At 52.0% G+C, this 23,939-nt stretch overlaps 2 protein-coding genes across 10 annotated transcripts in view; one reads left to right on the forward strand and one right to left on the reverse strand.

The window, feature by feature from the left end:
• Nucleotides 1-8,781: 8,781 nt before the first annotated feature.
• On the forward strand, nucleotides 8,782-20,156 carry GRHPR (glyoxylate and hydroxypyruvate reductase). Of its 2 annotated transcripts, none has more exons than XM_086415928.1 (9): nucleotides 8,782-8,902; nucleotides 10,821-10,951; nucleotides 11,316-11,388; nucleotides 11,938-12,054; nucleotides 13,184-13,272; nucleotides 14,312-14,416; nucleotides 15,205-15,340; nucleotides 15,863-15,993; nucleotides 17,520-20,156. In XM_086415928.1, the coding sequence occupies exons 1-9, from the start codon at nucleotides 8,820-8,822 to the stop codon at nucleotides 17,639-17,641; spliced, it is 987 nt and encodes a 328-aa protein (XP_086272054.1). In that variant the 5' UTR covers nucleotides 8,782-8,819; the 3' UTR covers nucleotides 17,642-20,156. The 2 variants fall into 2 exon arrangements, with proteins under 2 accessions (XP_086272054.1, XP_086272055.1); XM_086415929.1 differs by having other exon boundaries at nucleotides 8,828-8,902; nucleotides 11,838-12,054.
• ZBTB5 (zinc finger and BTB domain containing 5) overlaps nucleotides 19,226-23,939 on the reverse strand; it is a 29,309-nt gene continuing 24,595 nt past the window's right edge. For all 8 annotated transcript variants that reach the window (XM_086415920.1, XM_086415915.1, XM_086415913.1 and 5 more), the window contains one exon: nucleotides 19,226-23,619. In XM_086415920.1, the coding sequence (XP_086272046.1) occupies nucleotides 21,585-23,619 (2,035 nt within the window). In that variant the 3' untranslated portion in view covers nucleotides 19,226-21,584. The remainder of the gene's footprint in view (nucleotides 23,620-23,939) is intronic.

Consider the following 23,939-nt stretch of genomic DNA (forward strand, 5'->3'; position numbering starts at 1 on the left):
TGGCCCAGAGAGGTAAAGGGAGCCCAGACTAGAACCCAGGCATCGTGCCCCCAGACCAGGGCTCTAGGACCATGAGCGTGAGCAGAGGGAGGCTCCCAGGTTATGGAGCTGTCAGGCCTTGAGATGATGTGGAGGAGCTAACTGCCCAGGCCTCTGGGTGACTGGAACCCCAGCTCCTAGCTTCCTACATATGCCCCATCACCATACACCCACTTCAAGCACAAATCAGGGGTAGGCACTCCCCTCAGGGAGGAAAGGATCAGATGATCTCAATTCATTTCTGCCCTTTATCAGGTGTGTGACCTTGGACAAGTCACTTCACCCATCTAGGCCTCAGTTTCCTCGTATGTAAAGTGGGGGTGCTAAAATCTGCCTCAGTGGACTCTGCAGAGATTAAAAGATCTCATGCATATGAAATGCCTGGCATGGATCAAACACGAAGTGGAAGTTTCCTTTCCCTGGGGCCTCTTCCCTTCCTCCTGTGTCTTATTTGGCTCACCTTCCCCTTCCCATCTCAGCTGCTTGTACTTCTCTTCCCCTTGGCACACGCCCAAGCTTTCCACCTCTAGGCCCCTCCTCATGCTAATCCTTCTCCCAGGAATCCTTTCCTCCCTCTCATTGCCACCGTTCTTAATCATATTGCTTTCGTTGTTCAGTTCAAATGCTGCCTCCTCCAGGAAGGCTCTCCTCCTCCGAGCTCTGTACTAGCAGACAAGGACACAGATACAGTGGCATCAGAAGGGACAGATCTCCGCCTGCAGTGGCTTAGGGTACCTCCTGCTTGGGTCAGTCACACGTGTGGAGCACTGTTCTCCCCTGCCCCGCAGTACACAAAAGTGTCCACTAGGTGGTGATAGAATGACAAAGTCGCAGCGGAGATGCGCAAGAAGGGAGGCCAACAAGGACTTGTGTCTTCATTCATTTCTTCAACAAATATTTCTGAACACCTGCCATGTGCAAGACTGTCGGATGACAGTGGCAAACAGAGGAACGAAGTCCTTGCTCTCAAGGCGCTTATGTTCTTGTGACAGGAGGTGAGAGAGCTGAAACGAAAAGCCAGGATAGGGGTGAAGGCTGTACAAAAAACACTGGGACGCACTTGTGTTCAGACTTTTGAATGAGCATTTCTTCAGTGAACAGCAGAATCAAAGCACCACTTAGGGTCTCTGAGTGGCTGAGCTGGAACATTCCCCATCCCCTTGTTCTCTTAAGCATCACTTGACCTTACAGGAAATGCAGCTACATTACCTACATCTACTGAATCAGAATCTGCATTTTAACAAGACCCCCAGGTAATTCATGTGCACATTACAGTGAGAAGATCTGCTCCAGCCAGAGGTCAGGGGGTGACCTGCAGCCAGGGGCCAGATCTGGCCACCTATTTTTGTACGATGCCCAGGCAAGAATGAGTCTTGCTTAAAAAAATGAAATCTAGGAATTTTATGACACAAGAAAATTATATGTACAGTACTTCAAAGTTCAATGTTCATACGTAAAGTTGTATTAGCACACAGCCATGTCCATTTGCTGACGTGTTGTCTGTGGCGGCTTTCAGGCTATGATGGCCACAGCTGAGTAATGCAACAGTAATGTATGGCCCACAGAGTCTAAAATATTTACAATTGGGCCCTTTGCAGAAAAATTTTGCCGATCTCTGCTCTAGTTCTCTTTGAAGAATCAGGGCCCAGCGAGGGGCAGTACCTTGTCAGAGCTCATAGGAGCCCAGTTTATATTTCCATATTCCACGTAAGGTCTTGTTTGCACAGCCTCTGGTTTGGGCAGTTGAATTGCCTTTGTCTTTTCTGGATGTGGAGTGATAACCTCACTAGAAAAGGTTCATGACTGATTTATGATATAATAAAGACATTTCAATGAAATTTCCATTTCAGATGAAGCTGGTTTGGAGCCCAGAATGAGATGTGGGTACTCATGGAAACTGGGTTCTTTTTAGTAGAGTGTGCATGACTGATATGAGCCTTTTGTTGAGAAGGGAGGGAACCCTGGGCTCCTGAGAAAAGGAGAGGGCTTCAGGGGTCAGCGCAGGGAGCTGGAAGGAGACTTTCCGGCCATAACCCACCCACAGAGTGAGTGGTCCTGACCCTGTGGGGTGCTCTGAGGCTTTGGGACGGGCCAGCAGTTGAGACTTTTCTTAAGTCACCAAGTACTTGCCTTCTGCATCTCCAGTAGGAGTTTAGGGGTCTTGCAAGGGTGTGGGTACAGAGAGGACACAGCAGAGAGGACAGTGGTCAAGGTCTGGACTCTGGGTAAAGAAGCAGCCGACTCTGCTGCATCCATGATTCCCACTGTCCTCATGCTTGAGGGCAAAGCTCAGCCTGCCGCAGCCCCTCCCTACTCGGACCAGCTGCCCAGAGCAGCTTGCAGCTCCCCTTTGAGGCCGTACCTCCCACATCAGGACCTTTGCTCCTGCTAGAGCCAGCCAATGACCGCAGTGCCTCCCTCTGTCCCCAGCTGCCTCTCCAAATCCTCCCCGTGATTCAGGGCCCCGCTCAAAGTCTGCTCCTAAAAAAACTTTCTGGTTTCTCCCAAGTTAGTTTCTCTGCCTCCTTCAGCACCTTGAACCTTTCTCAAAAGTAGGAACACCATTTCTCTATCTCTTCTCAGCTGCTGGTTGGGGAACAGAGGGAATAAGAGCACAACCCACAGTCATATATACTTAGATTTAAACATCATCTCATCCACTTATTAGTTGTCAATGCTTGGGCAAGTTTCTTAACATTTATGAAACTGTTTCCTCATCTGCAAAATGTGAATAATAACAGCACCCACCACAGAGGGTTGCTGTGAAAATTAAATGAGATAATACATGTAAAGGACAGCCATGGACACACGGCTGGCACTCAGTAAATGTTAGCTCTCATAGCATGTTGGAATAATATTATTACTAGTTGTTTGTTGAATGAACAGCTGAGTGGCATTAATTCTGAATCAGAGATCTGATCAGCACCCATGGACACCTGTGCTGCACCCAGTACCGGTGGGCACTTTTCTATATGGTGCCTCTTGCAGACCCTCACTGTGGCCTCTGAGGCAGCCACTGTCCCTGCCTCCCAGCCTGCAGCTGTCCCCGCGCTGCTTGGTATTCAGGTGTCTCTGGAATAATGCCAGGCTGTGTCCCTCTATGCCTGAGTGGGTGTGGGGAGGGCTAGGTTACAAGGTCAGCCCTGGGGTGCTACAATGGGACTCCAGCCCAGAGGACCAAGGCTGGACTCTAACCATGGCTGGGGGAAACAGTCGAGGAGGGAGGGAGACATGCCCCCAGGTCAGCTGGGCAGGGCTCAGGAGGGTCACTGGGTTGGCTCAGGCCCTTAAAGTTCCAGGTTCCAGAAGGCAGGAATAGGGACCAGCCTCAGAAACTGGGCAGCACAGAACAGAGGCCCAAGAGCCAAGTAGACCTCTCAGCCAGGCTGACCTGATCCAAGACCCCTGGGCTCTCTGCATCCCCTGACCAAGGGTAGGAGGGGTCCAGGGCTGGAGCAGGGGAAGGAGCTGCAGGGGGCGCATGCCACAGCTGTGGGGAGTGAAGTCCCTGAGGACAGGGAGGCAGACAGTGGACATGGGCATGGCTGGGGCCCATTTTCTTCCGCTGGCCAAAGAGTGAGGATGAACTTTGGTCCAATTTATCAGCATTTCCCGCGCACCTCCGAGGCCCTGGCCCTGGGTTCAGCACACACCAACCACTGTGACAGGGAATGGCTGTCCCCATTCTGTGGTTTGGAAACCAAAGGTCAGACAGAAGCGCTTTGCCTGATGCCACCTGGCCAGTACGCTGCCAAGGCAGATCTTGTGAGCCAGCCTTGTTCTCACAGAGCCTCACACACAGGCCTGACTCTCTGCTTCTAGGCCCTCAGGGGTGTCCTCACCCAGCCTTGGGTACGAGGCTGCATAACATGATTGCAAACCTAGTGGTTTCCAGCAACAACACCCCTTGACTATCTCACAGATGGCCAGTCACATACGACTACATAGAAAGTTCCACAGAGCAGGGGATCCAATTCAGAAATAGACCCTAGAAGACCAACATTTACTATATGATAGAAAACGATGGTTTATTTCATAAAAGGTGTTGAACAATTTGCTAGCTATCTGAAAAAAAATGTGGATCAAAATTTCAGTAAAAAATTAAACCGCAAAGGTACCAAGCCTAGTATGTGTGTATATATAAATTTATATAAAACTGCATGTGAAAAAGATTTTTTTGTGAAAAGGCAACTTTAAAACATAGCCCCCCAACTCTTCCATACTCTTCCCATCAAGAGGTGGGGTCTGTGTAAGTGCCTGAGAGCTCCCTCTTCTGTCTCTTGGAATGGCCCAGGGTCCAGGCTGTGAGAACGTGCAGGCCACAGGCCGGGGGCCCTGCAGAGGGCCCAACTGATGGCCAGCCGCGACAGCCAGGCACTTGAGTGAGGAAACCTTCAGCTGCCTGCGGCCCAGCCACCACCCAACTTCTCAGGAAAAAGCAACCTGAACGAGACTCTCTTACTGAGCCCAGCCAACCTCCAAAACCATCAGAGATAATAAGGGAATGATTGTTGTTGCTTTAAGCCACTACGTTTTTAGATAATTTATTATGCAGCAATAGATACACTGTGATACACAGTGTGTGACAAAACCTAGAAGCCACAAGAATAAAAATGTCTTCATTAAAAATAATTAACAAAATCACATGACAAACAAAAAAAAAAACTGGGGGAAAGACCATATTTGCAACTCATTATAGACAAAGGGCTGATTTCCTAATGTACAAATAGTACCTACAAATCACTAAGGCAAAGATGCCCAGCTCACCTGAGTAGGCAAAAAATATCCATAGTTTATGGAAAAGGAAATGGCTCTTAAATGTATGAAAAGTGCTTGCTGCTGCTGCTGCTGCTGAGTCGCTTCAGTCGTGTCCGACTCTGTGCGACCCCATAGACGGCAGCCCACCGGGCTTCCCCATCCCTGGGATTCTCCAGGCAAGAACACTGGAGTGGGTTGCCATTTCCTTCTCCAATGCCTGAAAGTGAAAAGTCAAAGTGAAGTTGCTCAATTAAAATTACAATAAGATACCATTAAAAATAATACGCTGAAGAAATAGGTGCTTTCCTATGTTACTGATAGGAGTGTAAATTGAACAACTTCTCTGAAAAGTCTTTTATCAGTATCTATCAGAATTTACAGCGCACATATTGTTTGACCCAGTACTTCTGCTTCTAGGAATTTTTCTTACAGATGTAATTACCCATCAGCAAAATGGCATTTGTGAAAGGCTCTTTTTGGTGGCACTGTAACAGCAAAGATGCGAAGCATCGTAAATGTCCATTAGGAGAGGACTGTTCATTGAGGTTCACTCCTACAGTGAAATAGTCCACATCCATAAAAAGAATGAAGCGCCTCTGTGAGTCCAGATTCACAACAATCTCTAGGATACGCTGTTCAGTTGGAAACAAACGGGGTGAGGCAGAGGGTGTTTGCTACCATTTATCTGAAAGCTATATGCATATTACTGATGTGTTAAACACCTCTGGAAAGATGTGACTGCCTCTGTGGAGACGATCTGAGTGGTGGGGGACAGGGTAGGAATAGGCAGTTTTCACGTTACACCTTTGTGTACCTTTGGGGATTTGTATCTTGCATTTATTGGGTTGGCCAAAATGTTTGTTTGGGTTTTTCTGTAAGATGTTATGGAAAAACCCAAATGAAATTTTTGGTCAACCCAGTATTCTCTATTCCAAAACTAAATAAAAATACTCATTTAAAAATAGTACTTGAATAACTGGCTAATCCTTTGAAAAAACAAAGGAGGAGAACCCCCCTCAAACTGTAAATACAAAATGTTCCAAATGTATTCAAGATTCAAATGCAAAAGTGAATTTATAAAAGTTTTACAAAAACTTCCATTCTTACTGTCATTTTGAATTTTTGCATGTCCCAAATTCCCATCCCCCTGCTGGAGCTGTGGCCCTGACCCCCAGACCCTCAATACCCTCAGTACCCTCAGGCCCTGATACCTTTCCCGGGTATCTCTCAGGCTGTTGGAACTAACTAAGAGCTCCACGAATCTTAGCTGCCTGTTAGTTTGTTTTACCCTTGAAGCCTGGGAGAAAGAGAGCAGTGCAGAATGAGCTCAGTCAGTGAAGGCTCTGCTTGCCAGAATGTCTTCCTGGGGGAGGGTACCTCCTGAACCCTGAAGGATGGAGGAGGGTTTAACAGCTGAAGTTAGTACACTAGGTGAAGAGGACAAACAGGGGTGCAGGGAAACTCGACTCTGAGGAGTGAATTCACCACCTCCATGGTCCTGAGGGGCTTCCCTGGTGGCTCAGTGTATAGAATCCACCTGCCAGTGCAGGAGACATGGGTTCGATCCTGGCTGGGGAAGATTCCCTGGAGAAGGAAATGGCATCCCACCCCAGTGTTCTTGCCTGGAAATCCCATGGACAGGGGAGCCTGGTGAGCTATGATCCACGGGGTCACAAAAGAGTTGGACACGACTGAGAGACTAAACAACAACCCATGAACTCAGGTCAGGTAAGCCCTGATCCCTCTCCAATTCTGATCCATCCTCTCCCAATTACTTCATCTCATGCGCCCTCAGTTGGCTCCATCCCCTGGCTCCCTAGCCACCATCGGGTAACCCTTACTGAGCATCAGTGGGTACTTTGCCTTGGAGGAGGGGCCCATTGACATGTCACAGCCCCTCCTGCCTCTGGTGGACAGACTTGCCCAGTGTCCTTGCCTGTCCTGGTGTGAGGGAGGAGCTGGACCCGGGTATCACCACTGATTAACGGATGATAGAGCCACAGGGCCAGAAGCCCTGACCTGAGGAAAGAAAAACACCTTGTTTCAGTGTTTGAGGTATTTCAGAAATTGTCCTCGAGGTGGCCTAGCACTGCAGATAGCAAGTCTGTGGGTAAGACATTGATATGTTACTTACAGGGGGAGATGGCAGGACAGAGCACGGTTCAGGGACCCAGGTGACCCAAGGATCCAGCTCTGGCCCCTTTAGTGACTTCTGTGCGAACTCAGGCCGGAGATGTCACCTCTCTGGGCCTGTGTCTCCTTCCTATCTGGGCCTTGAGGAGGCAGATTGGATTCAGATTAACATCCACAGAGAAGAGACCAACATGTAGGGCTTTGCCTTCTAGGAGCTCCCAAGCCTGGGAGCAAGTATGTGCATAGCCTGTGGTAGAGATGAGCCGGCAGAGCTGAGGGGCAGGTCTGGGCACCTCTCACTGGTTTACTCAGCGTGTGCATCTCTGACCAGCTGCTGTTGCTGGGGTGTGGGTTTCCTTGAATGTGTTACTATTTATTAAGCACTCGTGACATGTGTTACCTTGTGTGGTTAGGCCGCTCACGGTGGCTAGTCTTTCTCTGTATATCTGCTGCTGTATATCTGGTCCCTGCTTCACTCACATGACTATCCAATCCTCTTAATTAGAGGGCTTAATTAGTCCCTGGTAACTGATGAGCCCACCTGATGCCAATTCCCTCCTGCAAATGGTCGCCTTCTCCCTTGGGTAGTAAAGACTGTTGCAATGTCCTGCAAGCATCTGTTTGGCAAGGTGTGGTTCCAGGACCCTTTGTGTATGATCCCCTGTCAAATAAACTACTGACGCCTCTGTCTCCAGGCTCTTTCTTCAGTTTCAAAGCTGGACAACTACAAGGCGTGTAGGCCTGAGGGGTGCAGCCCAACTATCTGCTGTTTGTAAGTACTGTACATAGTCATCCTCTCAACAAGCCATGAGGCAGGTAAGTACTATTACACCTATTTTACAGACGAGGAAACTGAGGCATGTAGAAGGTTAAGACTCGTCCTCAATGGGTCACAGAGCTGCGATTTAAACCCAGGCAATCTGGCTCCAGAGCCTGAACTCCTCACCTCTCATGGCCTCGGTGCTTGGTGACTATCAAACATGGCCCAGGGCCCATGCAAGTGTTGCCTGCTTAATAATCACAATAACCCTCAAAGGTAAGTGCTCATCACCCCATCTTGAAGCTGAAGAAACAGCCTTAGGAAGAGGATGTGAACGGACCAAGACTACATTGCTGGTAAGTGACAGAGCTGGGAGTCAGACCCTATCCACCTGACTGCAATCCCAGTCTCTGCCCATTACCCCATGGTCCCGCATGGCTCCAGCATCTTGGCCCTGACCCCATGCCTGACCTGCTTTCGGCCAGTCAGCAGGTGTCCAGCAAACTGAGTGGCTTTAACTGTGGGCTTCTTATGGGAAATTGCACCAAGTATTAAGGAGGTCATTCTGGGATTCATTCTGCCCTGGTCCAGGCTCCTGTGTTTGCACAATAGGCCAGGCTCAGAGTCCAGTCTGTGTGGCTAAAGACCACTGCCTGGAACATTGTGACCATGATGGGCAGACCTAGAGAAGATGGTCAAGGCACAGCAGACCCTGGGAATGGGGATGACCCTTGACCACACCCTTCTCCCCCAGCACAGGCAGCATACTCACAGCTGTAGGCACCTTTACAGGCACCCACACACATTCACACAGGACTCTTCCATGGCTGCCCCTTTACCTATCCCAACCCCTAAGACCGACCGGAGGCTCTGAGGCAGTGAGTACTCAGAGGTAGGCCCTGGGAGCCAAGGGCACGAGCCTGCCACCAGCTTCAGAGCCACTCTGTTTCATTAAAGCTTGATCACACAAACACAGAAATGCACAAGGCGCACACTCGGAGCCGAGAAGCCCCCGCTCCGGAGCCAATCCACACCCTCGCCCCGCCTGCTCCGGCTCCGCCCCTCCCGAGGCCCCTCCCCCTTTCCGGCCCGCCCCCTCTGGGCCCAATATCCGGCGGCTGCGGGGTCAATGAGGCCAGTGAGACTCATGAAGGTGTTCATCACACGCAGGATTCCCCCGGAGGGCAGCGCCGCGCTCGCCCGGGCCGCAGAGTAAGAGCCCGGCGCCCCCGGACCTCTCCGCGCGCCGATTCCCCTCCCTCCGGGCGCGCGTTCCGTGGGTGGCGTCGCGGGAAGGGGTTGCGGAGCCCGGGGCACCGCTCCTAGACCTCGGGCAGCCTGCACGTGGGGTGACTCAGCGTCTCCGGGCGGGCCGTGGGGCGGCCTCCCGCCACCCACTTCTTTTTGGTGGGGCGGACACGGCGGTCCGTGGGGCCAGAGAGAACTGGGATCCTGCGCTTGGGCCTTCGCCGAACTTTCGAACCCGTGCCTGGCTGGAACGGTTTTGGAGTTTGGGGAACCTTAGAGAAAGTGCTCAGGGGCCAAGCTTTCTCCTTAGAGAAAGTGCTCAGGGGCCAAGCTTTCTCCAGGCCCGTTGCTGTGCCGCTGGGCCCCGCAGTTCCCGTGGCACTTGCAGTGGGGGTGGGGTGAAGGCTGGAGCCTTCCCCAGTCGTGGGCGTGGGAAGAGGGGAGACTGCTCATGTCACAAGGTCTGAGCGACCTCTGAGGCCGCTTGGACGGGTCAGGGGCCTTGGCAGTAACTGGTCTGGTCCCTTTGGACGGTTAGCAGGGGGCCTCTGGTAGCACTTCTTAAACTGAACTCTGCACCTTGCCAGGTGCTTCTTATAAGTGAACTCTTAATTCTTCAACGCTGTGCAATCAGTGCTGTGATTCCCACTTTACAGAGAAACTGGGAGAGGTCAAGTACCTTCACCAACCTCTATAGGTGGCACAGCTGGGATTAGAAATCTGCTCTGCGGCGGTCTGAGCACTGCAAGTATGCAGGTTTTCACTTTCCATGTCAGACGAGGAGAAGGTGGACCTAGACTTAGAAACAAGTGCTAGGGGAAAATGAAATTTGTTTCTTTTGTTCAGTGCAATCAAAGTTTTGCTGAAGACTTGCCCTGTGCTAGGCATTGACGGGGAGGGGGGAAGGCAAAGACAGCAAGAACACTAGTACCAGCGCTCACACTGCTGCAGCCTGGGCCACTGTCCAGGAAAGGCGGCTGCGAGGAGGCCGGCGCCTGGGCAGGGCATTGTGGAAAGTGCCAGCAGCTCTGTGTCTTGCACATGTAGATTTTCCCTACGTTTTGGCTGCACTGAATTAAATGTCATGGGCCAGAGGTTGAGCAGCACTGCTGGGAAACGTGCCTGGGGCCCAACAGCCGCTCTGGAAGCGCCCCCTGAAACTCCTCCCTGTTGAACTGCTTTGGTCTTGTCCATGGCTCAGATGGTAAAGAATCCACCTGCAATGCAAGAGACCTGGGTTCGATCTCTGGGTCGGGAAGATCCCCTGGAGAAGGGCATGGCAACCCACACCAGTATTCTTGTGTGGAGAATCCCCATGGACAGAAGAGCCTGGTGGGCTACAGTCCCTGGGGTCGCAAAGAGTCAGACACGATTGAGCGACTAAGCGGAGCACAGCATATGTACAAAGTCAAGAACAAGAGTTACTCCTTTCACTGACTCACAGGAGAAGATGCATAACCGGACAAGGGATCCAAGCCCGGCTGCTGCCAGGACCCCCCACCTGGCCTTCCCAATAGGCAGCCTGGCCCGGGAGCTCGCTGCCTGTGAGGCCTCCTGTGGGGATAAGAAAGCTCTTCTTGTGTTGAGCTGAGAATGGTCCCCGTGACTTTCTCCTTTCAGCTTGGGCCCTTTTCAGTCTTTGTTGGAGAGCTCTGCTCTGTGACAGCCTTCACCCTTCAGCCACCCTCTCAGGACAATTCTGAGGCCGCCCACACCTAACCTTGACTCCCCTCAGCCAGCCCCAGGCAGCTTGAGGCCAGGGCAAGCAGAAAACGATGTTTCCCACTCTGACAGGGTCTGTGGATGTGGCCGGAGAGCTTTGCGGGCCTGTGGGCACCTATGGGGCTGCCCCACTTCTGACTGGTCTTCCCTTTGTCTTCAGCTGTGAGGTGGAGCAGTGGGATTCTGATGAGCCCATCCCCAGAGAGGACCTGGAACAGAGAATGGCTGGGGCCCAGGGCCTGCTCTGCCTCCTCTCGGACCGCATAGACAAGAAGCTCCTGGACGCTGCAGGTGTGTGCGCTGTGCAGGCCTGGGCAGGGTTCCTGGGCTGTCTTGGCCTGCTGCTGCTGGTTCACAAGCAGGTTTTTAGTGATTTCAGCGAGCTCTGAGGGTGTTCACCGTGGTCCTAGACCACAGCTTCATGTGGCACACACTTTGCCCCTCTCTGTTGGCTGTGAGTCCCTGGAGGGAGGCCTTAAGAGGGCAAAGACTGGGATGTGGAGGAGAGCCGGGGCCCTGGGCCCTTGTCCCGCTCTGTTCAGGCTTGGTTTATGACCTTCAGCAGGGCCCTCCGTTTTCCGGACTCCTCTATATATGTGGGAAGGCCTTGAATCCTTTGAGGAAAGATACAAATAATGCTTTTTCTGCCCAACAGGAGCTAATCTCAAAGTCATTAGCACAATGTCTGTAGGTGTCGACCACTTGGCTTTGGATGAAATCAAGAAGCGGTAAGTGCAACTTGGGCTCTAGAGTAAAGGGTGACTACCAGAGAGGGAAAAAGAGGAGCTGAGTATCTATCTGTTTTTTCTTCATATCCCTTGACCATTTGGTGAAAATGTAAGGTAGCCAATGATGAAATCTGCCCACGTGTGCACAGGTCAGTTAAGTCCAAGCAGTCAGAAACAGTGGGTAACAATGTCCAGGTAATATCCTTTCTCATTCATTCTTTTTTTTTTTGACCCTCACATCAACCCCTTCAAGTAGAAAAGGCAAGTGTTATTATTTCCCTCTTTAGATGAGGAAATTCAGAAAGACTAAGTAATCATGGTTACTGGAGCTCCACACATTGGAGCCTGATCTTCCATCTTATATCCTTCTCAAAATGGGAGATGGTCAAGAGGGGATTGAGGGCTGGCCATTCCTGGGGGCCCACTTACAGCTCTGAGCTTCCCAACAGGCAGCGCAGAAGGAGCAAAGCCGCATCACAGCAGTGTCCCTGCAGTATAAATTGGGAAGGTGCTTGAAGCCATTGTTACCACCAGCTCTTTGGTTCATAGTGGGATCCGTGTGGGCTACACTCCGGGTGTCCTGACAGACGCCACGGCCGAGCTCGCCGTCTCCCTGCTGCTTACCACTTGTCGCCGGTTGCCGGAGGCCATCGAGGAGGTGAAGAAGTGAGTGAAGAACGCCCAGCGGGGACGTTGGCTCTGCTCAGCACTTGCGCACTCAGTGCTGCCCCTGGCCCAGAGGTGACCCCAGCTAGTGAGGGCGACAGACTCAGGCAAGATACTAAGGTGCACAGCAGAGCCGAAACAAACAGGGCATGAAGGGAACTTGTGGGGTGCAGTGTGGACCAGGGAAGGCTTTGCAGGAGAGGTAGCTGAGTAGCTGGTGGGCACCCTCAAAGGGCCCTGTCCACCATCATGTGGATCCAGAAGGCTCTGAAGACTGAAGGTCGTTCCATGTCGCTGCAGATGCACTGATGTGTTTGATACAGGTGCCACCCCAGATGCTGTCGAGTGTGTTATGTAGAATACAGCATATATACTTTACCCACTTTCTAAAATCTGAAAATTAAAAAAATTTGACCTGGGAGTTTCAGATCGAGATGGGGGCTGTACATCCAGAATCAGGGAAAGCACTCAAGGTGGGGGGGACTGACCCGAGCAAAGCCCAGGAGGCATGTGGATGCAGGCGCTCAGAGAATGTGGACCAGGAGAGGGGCTTCGTGGTGGGGGTGTAGCAGGGGCGAGGCTGCGTGGGACTGAGGAGACACAGTGCTGAGGGTCCCTCCCACCCTCCTGTCCAGGGAGTTGGCCCCTTCGTCGGAGGTGACTCAAGATAGGCTGTGTTCCCCCGTCGGTCCAGGGCTGCAGGGGTGGGCCTGTGTTTTCCCTGGAGCACTGAGAACATTGGTTTTGGAATCCCACGTTCCAGGTTTGGTTTTGGAATCCCACGTTCCAGGTTTGCAACCTGCTCCTCTGCCCTGGCTATGTGACCTCACACAAGTTGCCCTTTCTGATCTCAGCCTCCCTGTCTGCAGAAAGGGAGGAGAACTTCTAAGGAGCTTTCCAGCCCTCAGATTCTGTGTCCCCAATTGCTTTAAAAGAAGAGTCATTCCCACTGCTTATCCGCAGTGCCGAGTGGCTGTAGGTGTAACTTGTGGTCTCCTCCATCCTTAACTGAAGGGTGGGGTCTGTCCCTTGGACCACAGCCCTTGCCTGGGAGTGTGGGGTCTGTGCAGCAGCCCTCATCTTTGCCCAAAGCCAGGGCCTCTCACCCGCCCCTCCTCCCTCCCTGCAGCGGTGGTTGGACCTCATGGAAACCCCTGTGGATGTGTGGCCACGGCCTTTCACAGAGCACCGTCGGCATCGTTGGCCTGGGGCGCATAGGTGAGGCTCCGTCTACCCGTTTGGCTTCCTGGCTCACATGTCTTGGTTAGAATCTCCAGCACCCTGTGTCTGGATGTTGACAGTCCTTCTTTGGGAAGGGTCACCACACCTGTGTGCAGTAGGGATCTCTCCAGCGAGAAGACACAGCATTGTAAAAGATAGGCCAAAAAATAAAATGAGTTCCTTAAGAAGTCACTAGGTAATAGATGTGAGTTGTAAGAGCCAGGGTTCTTTATGATTATAGCTCCGTACAGAGCAGATGAAGCAGTGATGGCTGAGGGGTTGGGGAGCCCTGCTCCCCAAGGCCTGGTTTCTAGAAGGTATTTGACTTCTGAAGCCTTAACATAGAAACCAGAGGGTCCAGTGGACAGAGCTTACCTGTGATTCTGAGACAGGGCAGAGCTATTTTTCTTCCAGTGGCCCCAGCAGTGGAGAAGTCTGGCATCCTGCCTGGAGCAGAGGCGAGGGTGAGGGTAGAGGTGGGCATAACTTGTCTGGTAGCTGGCAGCCCTGCCTCCCACACTGGGGAGTTGCTTGGAGGATCCCAGCAGCTTTGGGGCATGTTCTGAGTCAGAAAACCCAGCTGCCCAAGCCCGTCTTGGCAGCAGCGTATGTGGAAAGGTGTTAGAGGTGGGGCGAGTTGGCCGTGCCATCAAAAAGTCATTTGGGGTCTGTGGCTGCATTAACAGAAGCAGAGGGTCCAGAGGAGGCAGGGGACCGCATGGTCAGACCTTTCTTGGGCTGCCAGGTCCATGCGGTGCTCAGGGAAGGTTAGAAAGTGGCCCTCAAGATGGCCAGAACCACGTGAGGACAGCGCAGGCCAGTCACAGCCACACAGAAGCTGTGGTCCCTGAAGGATGGACCCCTGAGCTGGGGGCAGTGTGGGGTGGTGGGGGCTGGGTGCACTGTGGCAGGATTAGTTAACGTAGGAAGGGACCTTGCCCCGCAGCCCTTCCCCCAGGGGCTCCCTGGGCACTGTTCCCGCCCTCGCCCTCTGAGGGCTTGGGAACAAGTGCTGACTCTTGACTCTTGCCACCAGGCCAGGCCATTGCTCGGCGTCTGAAACCATTCGGTGTCCGGAGATTTCTATACACAGGGCGCCAGCCCAGGCCTCAGGAAGCAGCGGAATTCCAGGCAGAGTTTGGTAAGTAAAACCTGGATTTCCGCAGGGGCCCCTTGGGCTTGGCCTGGTGGTTCTCCGTTTGCCATAATGGCAGCACTTTGGGGCAGAATGAAGGAGCTCCACAGGCCCGTGACGTGCCCTAGGCTTTATCTGACTTCCCTGCCCTGCCTGCAGAGGCCTATTCGGGCAGCGCAGGGACTCAGCCAGGCGACACCGAGTCCCCTCAGTATCAGAGACTCGGGGCTCCTGTCCTGCAAGGTCCCTTCTCACTGTTGTCCACATACACAGAGCAGTAGCGATGGTGGTAACGTGTAGCGAATCCTCCGTGTAAGGGTGATACATGTAAGGAAGTGCTGGGAACTTTGGCTCACAGTTTCCATAATAAACTGGTGAGCGCTGACCCTCAGCCTTGCCTCTGGGTGAATCCAGTCCCCTGGCAGGTGCATATCTTGGTGAGCAGAAGCCAAGCTGGATTTCAGCCACTCCACCCTGTTGGCGCTTTGGGCCTTGACAGAGGTGAAAGCAGTGTGGCCTAGATCCCGCTGTGTGACCCCGAATAAGCTTCTGCTCCTCTCTGGCCTCGGTTTCCCCACCTTTAGAGCAGGGGGCTGACTGAAGGATGTAACACCTCAGGATCCCGTGAGTGGCCACTGACTGTGCAGTTATCAGAGCTGTCCGGGTGGGGACACTGCCTTTAGGAAGCATCTTGGGAGTGTCCATTGAGGGAGGGAGGGAGGGGTCAGGTTTCCCACCCTCTAGCTGTCCTTGACCCGGGACACAGCACCTGACAGAGCCCTGCGCACCCCCAGTGTCCACCCCCGAGCTGGCCGCCGAGTCCGATTTCATCGTTGTGGCCTGCTCCTTAACACCGGCGACCAGGGGGCTCTGCAACAAGGACTTCTTCCAGTGGATGAAGAAAACGGCTGTGTTTGTCAACATCAGCAGGTACCCTGGGTCACCGGGTGAGCCTGGAGAGGGGCTGCCCCTGCTGTTGTGATCCCCACAGGCTGTCGATGAGACTCAGGCTGAGTCTACTGCCCTCCATAAACCAACCAACCACTCAAGTCAGGACAGTAAGGGCCCGAGAGCTCGTCCCAGCTGCTCAGAGCAGGGCCTGGTCTGGTTCCCAGCAGTACCTTGACCTTGCTCAGGAAGTGAAGGCACCATGGCAGCAAATTAGGTAACTTTGTTCCTCTAACCACAAACGGTTGGACTTGACAGTCTTTACAGCCTGTTAGAGGCCAGCCTTCATGGCCCTGAGCCTGGGTTTGTCTGTGTGAGTCAGTGAGCTTAAACTCACACACTTCCGGAAAGACAGACCCAAAACCCAGGTTGTCTTGAGTCCTCAAAAATGTCCACAGGGTGCCTCTAGTCCACTGAGCATGTTATGGGAGACCTTCCCTCCCAGCCACTCCAATCCCTTCTTAGTTGTTAATAGTGCTTCAGGACACCCCCTGTCATTCCTAGGGGAGAAGTGGTAGACCAGGATGACCTGTACCAGGCCCTGGCCAGCGGTCAGATTGCAGCTGCCGGACTGGACGTGACGACCCCAGAACCACTGCCTACCAACCACCCTCTCCTGACCCTGAAGAACTGTGGTAAGAACTGCCCTTTGCCAGAAACACTTCTCCCGGCAGTGGCTCTTCCCATCGCAGCTGATGAAGCCGAGTGGCAGTTCTCCCAGACACTCGGGTTAGGCACTGTGCCCCTCTGAGCCACAAGCCACAGCCATCTGAGGCAGGAGGCAAGCTCCAGAGGCCCTCCCTCAGTCTTCTGAGTTTTAACCACCCCATCCTCTCTAGCTCAGTGGGTAAAGAATCCACCTGCGATGCAGGAGACCCCGGTTCGATTCCTGGGTGGGGAAGATTCACTGGAGAAAGGGATAGGCTAGCCACTCCAGTATTGTTGGGCTTCCCTTTTGGCTCAGCTAGTAAAGAATCCTCCTGCAATGCGGGAGACCTGGGTTGGGAAGATCCCCCAGAGAAGTTAAAGGGTACCCACTCCAGGATTCTGGCCTGGAGAATTCCATGGACTGTATAGTCCATGGAGTCCAAAGAGTCGGACACGACTGAACGACTTTCACTTCCCTTCCCTCCTCTCCCCCATCCCCTAGCCCCAGGGGAGGTTCGGCATTGCTACCCCCGTGATACCTTAGTGCAGTGGTTCTCAACTTCTATGCTATCGGTCACCTGGAGGGACTGACCAAATGCATGGTGCCGGGCCCCCTGGGCATCCACCCCAGTAGGTCTCGGGTGGGGCCTGACAACATGTGTCTAACATCTCACACGTGGCTGCTACTCGGCCCGGGAGCACTGTGAGAACCACTTAGAGTTCCTCTTTAGCTTCCTCAGTTACTGTTAACAATTCCGTGCTGAGTTGACAATTCTCTGTATTACGTTCTGTCTATTCAGGTAGCTGGTTTGGTTTCCGTCTCCAGACTAATATATAACTGTTAGGGCCATAAGCCGTCTGGGCCAGTCCTGCTCTTTGCTCACCCTCTGGAATGGAAAACCACAGAGAAGGCCTGTAGGCTGCCTTCCCCTCCTTGAATGCTCCTGTTACCACAGCCCTTGGAGGCACTACCATCCCCACCCTGTGCCTGTGTGAAGGGAGCACTGGCTGTGACGGCCAGGCTGTTGCCCAGAGCTGGGGAAACTGTCCCATTCCCGAGGCCTGGCACTCGGCACAGTGCCCTGGGGATTGCTTTCAGAAGGCACTCTCTGGGAACCATTGAACCTACATGCTCTGCAGTGGGGTCAGAGGGCACTGTGCTGTCCAGCCTCTCATCTGTTATTTTGGGAGATCAGAGGCCTGGGGCCTTCGTGGGGGCCCATGGTGTGGACGAGCTGGTAAACTGGCACCTCATGTCGCTGTCTGGATTCTGAAGGGTGGGTCTAGAGAGGCTCCGGGACCCCTTCTGGCCCTGACACTCATGCTCAGGATGCCTATTTGTCACCCTTAAGTCTGGGTTTGGTGGCCCCGGGGAGAGGAGTGCTTTGAGACAGGAGGGAAGGCAAATCGAGAAGTGAGGGAGGTTCTCCTTATTCTTTTTCCTGGCAAACACAGCCCAAGGTAAGGCTCTTGAACCACCCTTCTCATTTCCCATCCTTCCTCTCCTTTCCAGTGATCCTGCCCCACATTGGCAGTGCCACCCACAGGACCCGAAACATCATGTCTGTCTTGGCAGCTGACAACCTGCTGGCTGGCCTGCGAGGGGAGCCAATGCCCAGTGAACTCAAGCTGTAGCCACACGGGGACTCTGGGGGCCAGAGGAAAGTCTGATCTGTACCCATTCTGTGGAGGGAAGACTGGTACTAACAGATGTGCTGCACTTTTGTGGTTGGAAGCATCTGAGCCCCAAGTGTGTAATTTTATTAAATAATTCTCGGAGACGACTGGGCATGTAACCAGAAGAAACTGACAAAAGCATCTGCTTGGGTTTCCTAAGCCAGGGCCTCTAGTGACTCCAGGTTCTGCTTCCAACCCCCATCCCCACCCCCGAGCATTTGAATTCCTAGAACCTGTCCAAGCCACCTTCAGTTCAGTTGCTCAGTCATGTCCAACTCTTTGCAACCCCATGAATTGCGGCACACCAGGCCTCCCTGTCCATCACCAACTTCCAGAATTCACCCAAACTCATGTGCATCAAGTCAGTGATGCCATCCAGCCATCTCATCCTCTGTCGTCCCCTTCTCCTCCTGCCCCCAATCCCTCCCAGCATCAGGGTCTTTTCCAATGAGTTAACTCTTTGCATGAGGTGGCCAAAGTATTGGAGTTTCAGCCTCAGTATCAGTCCTTCCAATGAACACCCAGGACTGATCTCCTTTAGGATGGACTGGTTGGATCTCCTTGCAGTCCAAGGGACTCTCAAGAGTCTTCTCCAACACCACAGTTCAAAAGCATCAATTCTTCCGCACTCAGCTTTCTTCACAGTCCAATTCTCACATCCATACATGACCACTGGAAAAACCATAGCCTTGACTAGACGGACCTTTGTTGGCAAAGTAATATCTCTGCTTTTTAATATGCTATCTAGGTTGGTCATAACGTTCCTTCCAAGGAGTAAGCGTCTTTTAATTTCAAGGCTGCAGTCACTATCTGCAGTGATTTTGGAGCCCCAAAAAATAAAGTCTGACACTGTTTCCCCATCTATTTGCCATGAATGATGGGACCAGATGCCAAGCCACCTTAGCCTCAGCCAAAAGGCCTCCAAGTTTCCCTCACTGAGGACAGGACAGTCACAGCCCAGTGGTGACCACAGTAATGGGACCTGCTACCTAGACTGTCAAGCAAATTAAATACATGTGGCAAAGTGAACTAGATAAGGTCACAATACTCACTTTTTGGTCAAGAATAATCAGGGTAGGTTTTGTTTTTTTTTTTGGTAGGTTTCTTTCATTTTAACTTAGTTTTAGCCCCTCCCCTCCCCTCCCACTCCGAGGTGGGTGCCCTTCACTAGGCACCTCCTCACTCCTCAGGCCTGGCTGCCAGCAGTGCCAAAGCCCTGCGCCTGCTGAGGGACTCGGCTCCAGCTTTTCCCCGCAGCCAAGCCAGACTGAAGAGTGGGGTTTCTCCCCTAGGAGGCAGGTAAGGGAGCAGCAGAAAGTACATAATTTGGCAAGCCCTCTAGGAGGACACCGCCTCACCCCAATCCACAGCACAGAGGGAAAAACAACCAATACTTGTTACTGACAGCATCAGAGTATTTTCTAAGATGCCTGGTTTAAAACAGAGTACTGGTAACAGCAGGGTTAGCAGAAAAAGCAATACTACTTCACTCTTTTGTTCAACCTTAATAACCCAAGGTGAAGAAAAAGAACACATAGTTAGTTAGAGGCATTAATATGACAAAGCTTTTATTTCAGAGTCTCAAATTTTGACCAGCATAGCACCACTGACCCAGGTGCCCTGATAGAACTTAATGATTTGGTCACCAGAAATGATTATGCCAAGCTATAATTAAGGCTAACCAATCAAAATCCAGGTACCCAATACCAGTTAAAATTCAGGTAGAAACTACCAGTTGTAGGAACCCTGGGACTGGTCTTCCAGGGAACCTCTGAATTATTTAAGTGCTACAGCATGTACAAGGACACTGGCCCACAGGCTTGCTTCTCACACACAGAAACTGATTGACTAAGAGGTAGATGAGAGATTCCAGATTCCACTGGGCAGTGGAGAGGCGGGGCTCCAGCCACTGTGTCAGTCCCCGAGGCAAGTCCACTGAAGCCTGAGCTCAGGTCGGGGGCCACCTCCTGGCACCTCTTCCTCAAGGTGGAAGGGGAGGAGGGTGACCGCTGTTATGTGCCACCAGCTCCTCTTCCCAGGCCAGGCAGGGCCTCTCCTCCTCCAGGCTGACCCACGTGCCTCCCAGGGTTGATCTCACAAGTCACTGGTTCCACAGAGGGGTGGACGTAGAGCCTCATCACTTTGTCAGAACATGACTACTAACAATTTTCCACACATACCAAACTTCACAGGTGATCCCGCGGCCTCCACCCGCCTCCCCATCTCCCCTCCCCTTTCAGGAGACGGACCAGAGGCTTCCCTTTTGGTTTTCCTCCCTGGGAATCAGTTCATACGAGATGCTAAATCTGACAGTGAGCATTATGAGTTTATCCACAGACAGACTTGTAACTGCATATGCTAGATTAAGAGAAGACACATGCTGACTACTTTCCTAAACACAAGAACTGAAGGATTTTGCTCAATTATGCACAGTGGTTTGGGGTGTCTCAAATAAACTGTATAAAAAAATGAACTCATGTTCATGTATGAATTAAACTGACTTCATGAGCTCTACAGAGACACATTAACCTGTGCTGTTCCCCTGGAAGCTCTCAAGCCAGGGCTCAGCCTAACAGATGCTGCCCAAAGGGTTGGAAGGCCACAGGGATGGCCCAGAGAAGGCCAGGTCAGTCACCCAGGGGTCTCCTCAGACTGTCTCAGATGCTACCTGGTGGCTTCTATGCTCTGGGCTACCCAATCCTCTTATAGAGATGGGAAAATGTTCACCCATGAACACTGCTGTGTCTGGATTTTAAACCTTCAGTATTGGGCTGGGGCAACAACAGAAGCTCAGGGTCTGTACTTTAAAACCACAGAATAGAACAGTAATAAAGCCCACGATGGAGGGGGGTCGACTTCACTTTTGGTTATTTACCTTTTGAAAACAGTAATCTAGGCCCAGGAAAGATGCTGTAAGTGGCATGAAAGTGTGAAGAAGCGAAGCAGAAAACGGGCTTGTTGTTGGGTGAGATGTGTCAGGCTGGACCGGCCCCCGAAATCTGCACGGAACAAAGGGTAAACGCGCCGTAGAAGACCCCACTAAACAGGACTGCACGTCATCAGAACAAAGACGACACTAGCTCTTCTGACTTCCAAACTGTAACGTGTGTAATACAAGTTGGTTAAAATACCGCTAAAACAGCACATACAGAAACAACACCTTACTTGTCGCTCCCTATTCATAAGTACACACTCCTTTTACAACTTTGTCTTTAAAACTGGGAAAAATTGTTAAAACATCTATCTAACAACGATGTTTTCAAAAGTATATACACACCTGTTAGTCCAGAGAATGCTCGCTCTGGACCCAGTGTCAGCACCATCAAAGTGCAGCATCTGTGACTGCAAATCAGACAAAAAAAAATACAGTACTTTCTGAAGCCTAGAACCAGCTCATGATAAACTTTAAAGCATTTCTGGCAGACAGGCGTGTCCTCAAGGGTGTTCCTTTTAGACAGGCACAAAGTTGCCACTGGTTACACCTAAGTGCGTTTTGCATCACTGTATACAAGTATATAATATTCTCATCAGAAGGTATATAGGAAATTTAATTAAATGCTTCAGTTTTACAAAAATTGCTAAAAAATGTTTTTGCACTTCAACGTTTAATTTTTCAATGTGCCACTTCTAACATCAATTACAGACTACTTTCCGACTGCATTACTCAACCCTAAGGAAGAATGTGGTTTCAGGGACTGGATCCCTCCTCTGAATGTGTGCACTGCACTCAGAAATGCAGCAGCACAAGCACTACACCTATGAACTCTCCACTTATTAGTCTTCGAAATCTGCAAGAGCCACTCACAGCCTGAAGTCTTAAACCCCATGGCATTAACCACCAACCAACCAGAGATTTTAGTTCCAGTCCTACAACTGGCATCGGCATTATCTCGAGGTCAGGCTAGAGCAAAGTGCTGGGGAGGTTGCTGCTCTGCCAGCGCAGGCAGGTGGTCTTCGAGTGTTTGTACAGGTGGCTGGACTGACTGAACCTCTTGCCGCACTTCAGGCAGGCATAGGGTTTTTCACCTGTGTGAACACGGATGTGCTTCTTGCAATCTGTCAAGGTCAAGAAAGTCTTGCAGCAGATTTTGCAGGCGTACTTGCGAGCCCCCTCTACAACCAAGACATTGTGTTCCGATAAGGCCTTCTTGCACTTTGACAAGACATCAGCAGATGCCCTCGTCAGCTGCGGGGGGCCGGGCTGCGAAGGGAGGCCGTTTTCAAATGAGGATGTGGCCGCATTCATCATTAGCTGGGAACTGGCAGAATTCTCTGGGATCTGTGAGCTCCTGACAGAAGTTACCACTGGCATTTTGGGAGCTATGCGGCGGTAGTATGGAAAGTTACTGGCTCCTCCTCGAGGGGAACCCATCATTACCCTGGAGAAGGAGGAGTGCAATCCCAAACCGGACCTAGAAAAATCCATCCCAAACTGTTCTCCTCCTTGGTAGCCTGAGGTCTGCACACACGGTAGGCCCATCACATCCTGCATGGGCCTGACAAAGTGGGAGTCCGCGGGCTCGCTGAATGGGTTCTCCACATGAGCACCAGGGGCCGAGGAGGGCCCGCTCGCAGGCCCAGCCTCTGGACTCAACAAATAAGGGGCCTCCCCCTCCAGCCTGCAGTCACTGGTTGTGTTTGGGAGATTATCGTCATTGTTCTGATTGGTACTAAAGTTACTTCCTCTGCTCTTGTTAAGAAAATTTGAAATACTAAAGGTGGATTTATGTTCAAGGTTATTGGTGACTTCCAAAATGTGGATGTCCCCTACCCGGTCAGTGCTAGACTGGGGATCTGAAAAACTCCGGTCGCTGCTCTCTGGGCTGAGGTCTATCTTCTCAGCACTGACCACCACCCCCTCCACCTCCACCGACTCGCTGCCTTCCGCTTGGGAGGTCACATCACTCACTTCGTCCTGAGGCTCAGGAGAGCTCAGGGGCTCAGATTTGACCACCACCCTCATGTGCTCCTTCTCACCAAGGCCCACCTCCGGGTTTTCACACTGAAAAGCACTCTTCTCAGCTGTGGTCTCCTGCTCAAAACTAGTCTCGACCTGAGTGGCACGGGAGGCCATGGAGAGCTGGGCCATGTTGCTGGCGCTGTTGTCGGACTGGCTGGGCACCTGGGCATCTTCTTGAGCGCCGAAAGACTGGTCAAACATGATGGTGCTGTCGTCTGGGTTGTCGGCCATCCCATCCGCCTTAGGGTTGTCCACGATTTTCAGAGAATCTGGAGAAAAGAACTCCTCCCGGGAATGAACCCCCGGCCCGTTCTCTGGCGTCACGTCGGAGATGGCAGACTCGTCCAGGGTGGGTCGGAGGCGCTGTCTGGCCCGCTCCTCCGCAGACTGCTTGCGCTTGTGCAGGCGGCGCATGGGGAAGGGCGTCCGCTGGTCCAGGTTACCGCGCAGCGAGGAGCTCATGGGGGCTGGCTGCTCCTCACCGCTCTGGCTGGAACTGAGGGCGGAGCTCACAATGCTCAGTCCCAGCTGCTGCAGCATAAAGGAGCGCTGCATGCGGGCGCTCTGCTCCTGAACACGCTCGCTGGGGGGAGACATGGGCAGCGTCCGTGTCGTCAGGTAATGTTTACATGCCTTAACAACAGAGTTCAGGTGCAGGTGAGAGGCTGCCAATAAGACATCCATGACATTGCTCTCCCCCAGCATGAGAGTGGAGGTGTACATCATGTCAATCAGTGCGGCGAAGGCCTCTGCTGTCACCACTTCGCTATCCAGCTGGATCATGTTCATGGTCTGATCTCCCTCTGCCACTGAGAACAGGGCTCGGAAATGCGTGCTGCATGCTGCTAGTACTGAGCGGTGGGCTTTGAAATGTCTGTTCCCCACTACAATGACACAGTCACAGAGCTGGCCATGAAGTCTCTGATAGTTCAGCTGCTGGAAGATCTGTTCAAAGTGACCAGGAAAATCCATGATCCTACAATACAAAGAAAAAAAGAATTAACATGCAGAACAGCTTAAGTCAAAGTCAGAGCACAGAGCGGGCACTGACCAGAGAGGCATGAATGGCCAAGCGTGGACCTTTCAAAACTTGTGGTGTTTCTGATGGGGGCACACGACTAAGTACCTGTCCAATAAGGAGCAAATGCTGACTCAGCTAACAGCCTCGGAAATCTACATGGACACGCGCAGATCAGCAACTGGCTGTTTACAGGTTTCCCTTCATCTTAAATGACCCACTTTTAACACTTGGGGCCATTGTTAGAAAAGACCAATATGTGGGTGACGCAGCATCTA

This window comes from Bos grunniens, chromosome 8 (assembly GCF_055505025.1).
Source record: "Bos grunniens cultivar Pamir isolate PY7600 chromosome 8, Bosgru_T2T1.0, whole genome shotgun sequence".
In the NCBI taxonomy this organism is placed as follows: Eukaryota; Metazoa; Chordata; class Mammalia; order Artiodactyla; family Bovidae; genus Bos; species Bos grunniens.